The sequence below is a fragment of the Brassica napus genome, chromosome A2 (genome assembly GCF_020379485.1).
Source record: "Brassica napus cultivar Da-Ae chromosome A2, Da-Ae, whole genome shotgun sequence".
Taxonomy (NCBI): Eukaryota; Viridiplantae; Streptophyta; class Magnoliopsida; order Brassicales; family Brassicaceae; genus Brassica; species Brassica napus.
The window spans coordinates 14,547,181-14,556,461 of record NC_063435.1 but is presented as its reverse complement, the minus strand read 5'-3'; the positions used below and the strand labels follow the sequence as shown (position 1 = coordinate 14,556,461).

At 41.3% G+C, this 9,281-nt stretch overlaps 3 protein-coding genes across 4 annotated transcripts; 2 read left to right on the top strand and 1 right to left on the bottom strand.

Moving 5' to 3' along the window:
• The first annotated feature begins 508 nt into the window (after window positions 1-508).
• LOC125586296 (mechanosensitive ion channel protein 1, mitochondrial-like) lies at window positions 509-2,961 on the top strand. The gene is made up of 7 exons (XM_048756243.1): window positions 509-769; window positions 876-1,484; window positions 1,551-1,828; window positions 1,908-2,008; window positions 2,082-2,189; window positions 2,320-2,541; window positions 2,623-2,961. Exons 2-7 carry the CDS (start codon window positions 880-882, stop codon window positions 2,731-2,733), a joined length of 1,425 nt encoding a protein of 474 aa, XP_048612200.1. The 5' UTR covers window positions 509-769; window positions 876-879; the 3' UTR covers window positions 2,734-2,961.
• Window positions 2,962-3,176: 215 nt separating this feature from the next.
• Window positions 3,177-8,027, top strand: LOC106432327 (phospholipase D beta 2-like). 2 transcript variants are annotated; one of them, XM_048756238.1, is made up of 11 exons: window positions 3,453-3,525; window positions 3,606-5,116; window positions 5,299-5,415; window positions 5,483-5,677; window positions 5,761-6,009; window positions 6,292-6,360; window positions 6,453-6,600; window positions 6,830-6,978; window positions 7,085-7,252; window positions 7,329-7,526; window positions 7,617-8,027. In XM_048756238.1, the coding sequence occupies exons 2-11, from the start codon at window positions 3,692-3,694 to the stop codon at window positions 7,908-7,910; spliced, it is 3,012 nt and encodes a 1,003-aa protein (XP_048612195.1). In that variant the 5' UTR covers window positions 3,453-3,525; window positions 3,606-3,691; the 3' UTR covers window positions 7,911-8,027. The 2 variants fall into 2 exon arrangements, with proteins under 2 accessions (XP_013728618.2, XP_048612195.1); XM_013873164.3 differs by having other exon boundaries at window positions 3,177-5,116.
• Window positions 8,028-8,181: 154 nt separating this feature from the next.
• Window positions 8,182-9,033, bottom strand: LOC125584283. Its single transcript, XM_048752558.1, has one exon. It carries the CDS (start codon window positions 9,031-9,033, stop codon window positions 8,182-8,184), a length of 852 nt encoding a protein of 283 aa, XP_048608515.1.
• Between the last annotated feature and the right edge of the window lie 248 nt (window positions 9,034-9,281).

Below are 9,281 nucleotides of genomic sequence, written 5' to 3'. Positions count from 1 at the left end.
ATATGTAATATTTAAATATTGTTTGTGCAAAATTATTCTCGTACTAATTGTCATTTGTGCAAAATTGGGTTTGAAAGAGTTACTGCTAATGTATAAATAAAATTAATGATTTTCGTCCAAAATTTTAACAGTTGACTATTTTATTTCAATTTTACACAGTTAACGATTAGCTCGGGAATAATTATGCTCTCTTGACAATCCTTTTGACAATAAAACTTAAATAAAAATAGTCATTTGGTAAAACTTGAACGAAAATCGTTAGTTTTCCATTTATATATTAACGGTTGATTATTTTAGACCTAACTGTATGCATCCAACAACTAGTTCAGAAATAATTTGGGGCAATCGATATGTATATTTTATTTTTTGATCAAAATGTAATCATTATTTAGATATTAAATATGTTAAGATGTCAAAAAAAAAAAGATATTAAATATGTTAAGAATAAAATATTCAATTATCAGGGAAGGTGGGCACGTCTTTTCTGCGGTGAAGAAAACATCAGGACGTTTACATGTTCCATTGTAAATAAAACACTTGAGGGTTAAATCGCAAAACAAACGGCAAGCAGTCGTAAGAGGGAGAAACAGATGGAGTCAGAGAGGTTGATAGCCGTCAGATAGATAATCGAATCGAACGGTAAAAAAACAACGCATATACCATTGTCACCGCTTTTGCCGTTCCCTCTTGGCCAAGGCTGCTGCTGCTGCTAAGCAATCCATATATTTCCGGCGAGAAATTTGGGAGTGAGATTGGTGAGAAGTAGCAGGTAAGATCGATCCCCTTCGAGTTTTGACTTTTTCGATTTGATCTTCGATTGTTCATGGCGGACTTAGTTAGAGAAGAGATTACAATGTTGTTGACTTGTTGTGCAGATCAATGGGAGGAGGAGGAGGAGTTAGGTTATCGCTTCTCAAGTCACTTTACAGATCCTCAACAAGAATCTCCTCCTCGTCTTCGTCTTCTTGTCGCAGACTTGCTGAAGAAGCTGCTATTGTGCGGTCATCATCTCCGGTGTCTTCTTTCACTCATGCTAGGGCCATTGGCTACGGATACGGGTCTTGGATTGTCTCTTCCTCGTCCAATTTGAATGCTAAGCCTTTCCCTTTACTGGCACGCGCTTTCAGCTCGCAACCTGATGGCACCGACTGGGTTCACAAGGCCAAGGACGTCTTTCATGAAACTGCTAACAAGGCTAAAGAAGCCTCTGACGAGCTCACTCCTCATGTTCAGCAACTGCTCGACGCCAACCCTTATCTTAAAGAAGTCATGGTCCCCGTCTCTCTCACCATGACTGGTACTTTGTTCGCTTGGGTTGTCATGCCTAAGGTTTTGAGGAGGTTTCACGGCTACTCTATGCGCAGCTCTGCTGCTTTGCTTCCACAAGGCTTTGCTATCGATGACGTTCCCTACGATAAAAGCTTTTGGGGTGCTTTGGAGGATCCTGCCCGCTACTTGATGACCTTCATTGCCTTCGCACAAATGTTTGTCGCTTTTAACTGAACGCTTTTTAGAAAATAAAATGATATGATGATTCTGATATGCTGCAGTGCGTCAATGGTGGCCCCAACAACGGTAGCAGCTCAGTACTTCTTCCCGGCATTGAAGGGGGCAGTCATCCTCTCCTTGGTGTGGTTCCTACATCGCTGGAAAACCAATGTGATCACCCGAGTCTTGTCTGCTAAGAATGTTGCTGGGCTTGACAGGGAGAAGATATTGACTTTGGACAAAGTATCATCAGTTGGTCTCTTTGCGATCGGTTTAATGGCTTCTGCTGAAGCTTGTGGTGTAGCTGTTCAATCTATCTTGACTGTTGGTGGAGTAGGAGGTCTGTCTACTTGTTTTCCTCAATCTAATATTGCTAGGTTTCAACCACTAATCAGTTCTGATCTGATCTGGCCGTGCAGGAGTGGCCACTGCTTTCGCTGCAAGAGATATCCTTGGTAATGTGCTGAGTGGTCTCTCCATGCAATTCTCAAGGCCTTTCTCTATGGGAGATACGATCAAAGTTAGTTTCACATTTGCTTCCTGCTCTCTCCTCTTGTTTTCATCAGGATATAATAATGTCTTACATGTTTCAGGCTGGATCGGTAGAAGGTCAAGTGGTTGAGATGGGACTTACAACAACATCCTTGTTGAACGCCGAAAAGTTCCCAGTCTTGGTACCTAATTCACTGTTTTCCAGTCAGGTTAGTTTATCTGTAAACAAATCAGAAGCGTCCACTCGCAACCATTTGTTTGATCTATTACTATTGCTCATTATCATGGTGGAGACAGTTCGGAATGGCCCTGAAGTAGAATTAACATATATATATACAGGTGATTGTGAACAAGTCACGAGCTCAGTGGCGTGCTATAGCATCCAAGATCCCACTGCAGATAGATGACTTGGACAAGATCCCTCAAATATCAGATGAAATCAAGGAAACGTTGAGGTCAAACCCAAAAGTTTTCTTAGGGAAAGAAGCTCCTCATTGTTACTTATCCCGAGTGGAAAAATCATTTGCTGAACTCACCATTGGATGCAATCTCAAGTACATGGTACTGTCTCTCTCTTTACTCTCTGTAACATTCTCTTGTCAAAAAAAAAAAGAGAGTTTTATTCTTTTATTGGTGTCTCAGGGGAAAGAGGAGCTTTACGCAACACAACAAGAGGTTCTTCTTGAGTCGGTCAAGATTATAAAGAAGCATGGTGCGTCATTGGGTACCACGTGGGACAATTCTACACTTTGAGAATGCTGATCAAGAATTATGTCTGAAAACATAGATTCTTGGATCATTACAGGAAAAAACGTAGGGTTACAAAAATATTTTGTAGAGCAAAAGAAACAAAAAACGAAAGCAACCTGTTTCGAACTGAGGATTTGTGGTATGTGAGTCGGTTCTTTTGATGTGTTTTGAGGTGCACGATCAGATTTCATTTTTTTTGTTTAAAGTTTAAACTGTGCGTTTTTATCACTATCTTTGGAAGTCCCACGTATGAGAAAGTTGGAAGCGGGTACTGGATCAAGTTAAAACGGGATCATGTTGAGAAAACAGGTACGGACCACCGTCTTTCGTGAAAACAAGCTAAGCTAAGATTATAAAGCAGACTTTGAACCAAAAAAAAAAAAGATTACAAAGCAGAGTAGCATTTCTTACAGATACAGTATGTGCACATCAGAATCTGTCTTTACTATAATCCCCTTTTCGGGTGTAATCTCTGCCTTTGTATGACCAATGGACTAACAAATTTCAGATTTAAAACAACTCATACACAAACGAAATCGGAAAAAATAAATTAGAATCGCTAAGCATATTAAAATTTTAGCAAATTGAATTTAGTAGAAACATAATAATAATAATATTATTATATGAAGAAAATAGATGCTGTGGACGAATGGGCAAGGCGCGTGAGAGTTTGACCAGCTTCAATACGTTTCTTCTCCGATATTAACGAAAAAGGAAGCAGGAATTTAAATAGATATACAGAGTCGTGACTCTTTCTCGTTTAAGTTGGATACCATTGTCAACAACGCCAGTAAGGTAACTCCGTCTTGGTTCTTTTGTCTTATAGAATTGATTTGTTCTTAGTAAAAACACGCAAACCTCTCTCATTGATTCAGAAGATCCATTTTGAGAGATTAGATTGTGAATCCTGCAAGTACATGATCGGGTGCAAATATTAAAAAGCCATTTGAGTTTTGATTAAATGGAGAACTATGGTTCTCAATACCCTTATTATCCAGGACCTCCTCCTCCTCCCAACTCAGATCCATACCCTCCCCAAGCTTATCCACCGCCACTTCATCACCAGTATGGTTCTATGTCTCATTCTGGTCCTTTGGATTATGCCCACAGTCCCCCACCACCACTTCATCACCACTATGGTTCTATGTCCCCTTCTGGTCCACCGCCTCATTATTCTTATGATCACCAACACCAACCTCATCCTTACCCTTATCCTCCTCAACAACCTACACTTCAGCCCCACGCTAGCTTTGCCTCCTATCCCCCACCCCCTCAACACCCTCCTCGACCTCATGATAATTTCGGATCCTCTTCCCCACCTGTTTACCCTCCTCTTCATGACCTTATGGGTGCTCTCACTGTTTCTTCTCATCATCACCCACCATCTTCAAACCCTGGCTCCTACCATGGACAACAGCCTTATCACTCCTTCTCAACTCATTCTCATTTGTCTCATTCGGGCAGGCTTGATTCCCCACTCCCACACAGCCCCAGTTTGCAGATTGTTCCCTCTGGTAAACCCTCCTTGAAGGTCCTCTTGCTGCATGGTAACTTGGACATTTTGATTTATCGTGCCAATAACCTCCCTAACATGGACTTGTTCCATAACACACTGGGTGCCGTCTTTGGAAGCATAAGCAACATGATCGAAGGACAGCTGAGCAAGAAGATCACGAGCGACCCTTACGTTTCCATTTCAGTTGCTGGTGCCGTCATTGGAAAAACTTACGTCATGAGCAACAGCGAGAACCCTGTCTGGCACCAGCACTTTTACGTTCCCGTCGCTCATCATGCCGCCGAGGTCCATTTTGTTGTCAAGGACAGTGATGTTGTGGGTTCTCAGCTTATAGGACTCGTCACCATCCCCGTCGAGCAGATACACTCTGGTGCAAGAATCGAAGGAACTTACTCCATTCTGAGCAGCAATGGGAAGCCTTGTAAACCTGGTGCAACTCTGACATTATCTATTCAGTACACCTCAGCGGATAAACTCAGTGTTTATCACAGCGGAGTTGGTGGAGGTCCTAGTTACCAGGGTGTCCCTGGAACGTATTTTCCTCTCCGGGAAGGTGGGAACGTGACGCTGTACCAAGACGCACACGTACCTGAAGGGATGCTCCCGAGGATAAGACTCGGCAACGGAATGTATTACGAAAACGGAAAGTGTTGGGATGATATGTTTCATGCCATATGTCAGGCTAGGCGTTTGATTTACATCACGGGTTGGTCAGTGTGGCATAACGTCAGGCTTGCTCGGGATAAAGGAAACCCTGCATCGGAATGTACACTTGGTGAGCTCCTAAAATCAAAGTCCCGAGAAGGTGTGAGAGTCCTGCTTCTCGTTTGGGACGACCCTACTTCACGGGACATCTTGGGGTACAAAACAGTAAGTTATTGCAACCTTTAAGTCCAATAAAGCACATCTTTGGTTCCTTTGTAATCTAGAAAGTATGTTTTGTATATAATAGAAAAGGATGTTTCATGAAGAAATCTACAACACAAATTAGAGATATGAAATTCTTTAGTGTAAGTAACTTTGAGGTATTTTAAATGTGTTAATTTGAACAGGATGGAGTGATGGGAACCCATGACGAGGAGACTCGCCGTTTTTTCAAGCACTCCTCAGTTCAAATCTTGCTATGCCCTCGAAATGCTGGAAAGCGACATAGTTGGGTAAAACAAACGGTAAAAAAAGATGAATTGGTCTGTTTTTTTTTTTTTTTTTTGAGTTATTTATGTTTTAGTCTATCAGGAAGTTGGAACCATCTACACACACCACCAAAAGACTTTGATAGTAGATGCTGATGCTGGCGGTAACAGGAGGAAAATCGTAGCTTTTGTAGGCGGACTTGATCTCTGTGATGGCCGATATGATACTCCTCAACATCCCTTGTTTAGGACGCTGCAAACAGATCATAAAGGTGACTACCACAACCCCACTTTCACGGTATGTTTTCTTTTTTTAATGCCCATTTGCCTTTCTATAATACTGTAATGTTGGTGAAGAAAGTACTAAAAATGTAATTTTAGGGTAACCTCTCCGGTTGTCCAAGAGAACCTTGGCATGATCTGCACAGTAAGATTGATGGCCCAGCTGCGTACGATGTCCTGACCAATTTTGAGGAGAGGTGGCTGAAGGCTGCGAAGCCTCACAGAATCAATAAATTGAAGACATCATATGATGATGCATTGCTCAGGATTGAAAGGATCCCAGATATATTAGGAGTCTTTGATGCTCCTACTGTTAGCGCAAACGACCCTGAGGCTTGGCATGTTCAGGTAACCACCAAGAAACTCCTTTTCTATAAAACCTGACAGGTACTATGTTCATAATTGGTTAGAAAACATATAGAAACCAATTATTGATAGTACTGCAGAAGATTTGATGAACTCTACTTATTTATGTATAAACTAGAAACGAACCATAGATTCTGAATAATTTTGATTATCTCTGCCAATTCATGTATGGAATTCTTTTAGTTTTGATGAGTACTTTGCTCCACTGATAGTTTTCCAATTAATTTTGTTTATAAGCTGATGGTTTACTGGTTTCTGGTTCAGATCTTCCGTTCCATCGATTCAAACTCTGTCAAAGGTTTCCCAAAGGATCCAAAATATGCTACAAGCAAGGTGAGTTGAAAAACAAAAAGAGAAAAAAAAAAAATTCTGCTGTCATTATGGCCTTGGGAAATTGATGGATACAAGAGTTTTTGTTTGGGCAGAATTTGATGTGCGGTAAGAACGTGCTCATCGACATGAGCATACACACCGCATATGTAAAGGCCATTCGTGCAGCTCAACACTTCATCTACATTGAGAACCAGTATTTCATTGGATCCTCCTACAACTGGAATACTCACAAGGATATAGGTTTTTCTCTTCTCTTTATCAAATGAGCTAATGATTAGAAGAAAAAAAACTCAAAATCAGGATAAATCTCCTCAATGATGCATGTTTACATAATTGATAAAAATACAAGAAATCTGAGCTGAATTTTTCCAGTGAAAAAGGAATCATGGAAACAGATATAGCCTTTTATTTGAGTTAGATCCTTGTTTGTGGCTACTCTGTTGATTATTGTTTGTTGATGGTCATCTAGGTGCCAATAACCTGATTCCTATGGAAATTGCTTTGAAGATTGCTGATAAGATCAGGGCAAATGAAAGGTTTGCTGTCTATATTGTCATCCCAATGTGGCCGGAAGGAGTTCCAACCGGTGCTGCTACACAGAGGATTCTATATTGGCAGGTAACTCTAGTGAAGAAATATGTCTTTACAAACCGTTAACCTTATATTGAATCCGTTACAAGTTACAAAAAGAAAAAACTGAATGTCATAGTTATGGTCCTTGTAGCACAAGACAATGCAAATGATGTATGGGACTATCTACAATGCGTTAGTGGAGGCCGGGCTTGATGATAAATTCTCCCCACAAGACTATCTAAATTTTTTCTGTCTTGGAAACAGAGAGATGGTGGACGGAAATAATGAAACAAATCAAAGCAACGAGAACACTCCTCAGGTAGAAAGCTGCTACCATGTATATTCCTATTATCATTGAGTTGTTAACTGAGATGTTGTTGTTGTTGTTGTTATAGGCATCATGTCGAAAGAGCAGAAGATTTATGATATATGTGCATTCAAAAGGGATGGTTGTTGATGACGAGTATGTGGTAATTGGATCTGCAAACATAAACCAAAGATCAATGGAAGGCACGAGAGACACGGAGATTGCAATGGGAGCTTATCAGCCTCAACATACATGGGCAAGACGACAGTCTGGTCCTCGTGGTCAGGTAGTAATCCTCCTCTAAAATATTATTATATGATTTCCAGTTATTTTATTATATAAATATGAATACTTTGTACATCAAAAATTCTGCAAGATATTCGGGTATAGAATGTCACTTTGGGCAGAACACATGGCAATGTTAGATGATAGCTTTGAGGAGCCAGAGAGCCTAGAGTGTGTAAGCAAGGTGAGAAGAATGGGGGAGGAGAACTGGAAACAGTTTAGGGCAGAGCAAGTGTCGGAGATGAGGGGACATCTGCTCAAGTATCCGGTGGAAGTTGATCGGAGATGCAAAGTACGGCCACTACCAGGGAGCGAGGAGTTCCCTGACGTTGGGGGAAATATTGTTGGATCCTTCCTTGCCATACAGGAGAATCTTACAATCTGATTGAAAGCACTTGATGATGATTGTGTTTTGACTTGCACATTATTCAATTTATTTATTTTATTTTTTGAACTTAATTTCATATTAAATTGCAGAAGAAAGAAAATATTCCATGCCCAATGGCTAGTGTTTTCTGAGCCCATCAAAACCCAAATATTGTTCAAACCAAATCAAAGATCATAATAGCCCAATAGTTAAAGAAAGCCTGTAAAAGAAGTTGAAAGGGGGAGAGTCGTGATGGGAGAGACGATGTTAACGAGGAAGCTGTGGAGTCTCAGGCAAGCCATTGTTGCATCATCCTTGAGGATAACCGGGGACTAGTGTCTCTGTAGCTGAGTAAACGGTCTCTGATCTGACGATCAATCAACCGCAATAGTGCATCGTGAGAGCGAAAGATGTTCCGGTGGAGTCTGCTATTCCTTTCCTGCCAAATCCTGTACAAGCAACACTGCCAAGTGAGTAAGGTAAGCCTTCCCTTCCAATTGCGACTATTGAGTGGTCGTAATCGGGCTAAAACATCAGTCCATTGTTGAGCAGGATTCAAACCACAGCGAGGAGCCAAAGCAGACCACAGGTTCCATGATAGTGGGCATGCAAAGAAGAGATGATCTCTTGATTCCGCAGTAGAGTTGCAGAGTACGCAAGTTGCTGGCGTTTGCAGTCCCCAACGCAGTAATCTATCTCGGGTAGGGCAGCGATTTAAGATGAATAACCAAGAGAGGAATGAGTGCTTTGGAATGCCTCCAGCGATCCAGACAGTTTGTTCCCAAGGTACAGGAGCTCTATTCCCCATCAAGCATCTGTAAACATCTCCAGTTGAGTAAACTGATGAGATTTTCCCTCCTATCTCCCATTCATAGCAGTCTTCCTCTGTTGTTAATTCCAGGGTTGTGAGGAAAGCATGCAGCTGTAGTTGCTTCTCAGAACGAGGTTGTGGAAGAAGCCAATGATCATTCCTGAAGAGAGAAGATATTGTTGCTTCATCTTGAACCCCAAGCGAGAAATTAGAATCATTTGCAAGGAACCTTCGGAGAGAACCGAAAGGTGACCAATTGTCTGTCCAAAATCTTGTTGTGATACCATTCCCAACCTTTAACTTGATCCAATCATAAATCTCCCCTCTCATTTTGAGTAGTTTGTTGACTAACCATGAGTTTCACACACTAGGTTGGACCGTCCAGAAGGAGCTGAGGTCACCACTGAGCACTGTCTCTCGAAACCAAGCTACCCAAATCGAACCTGCTTGGAAAAAGAAGAGCCAGATTAACTTCATCATACAAGCTTTATTCCACTGCACAAGATCCCTCACTCCAAGTCCGCCTTCTTCCTTCGGTCGCATCACAATTTCCCAACTCACCCTCGCTGTATGATGTT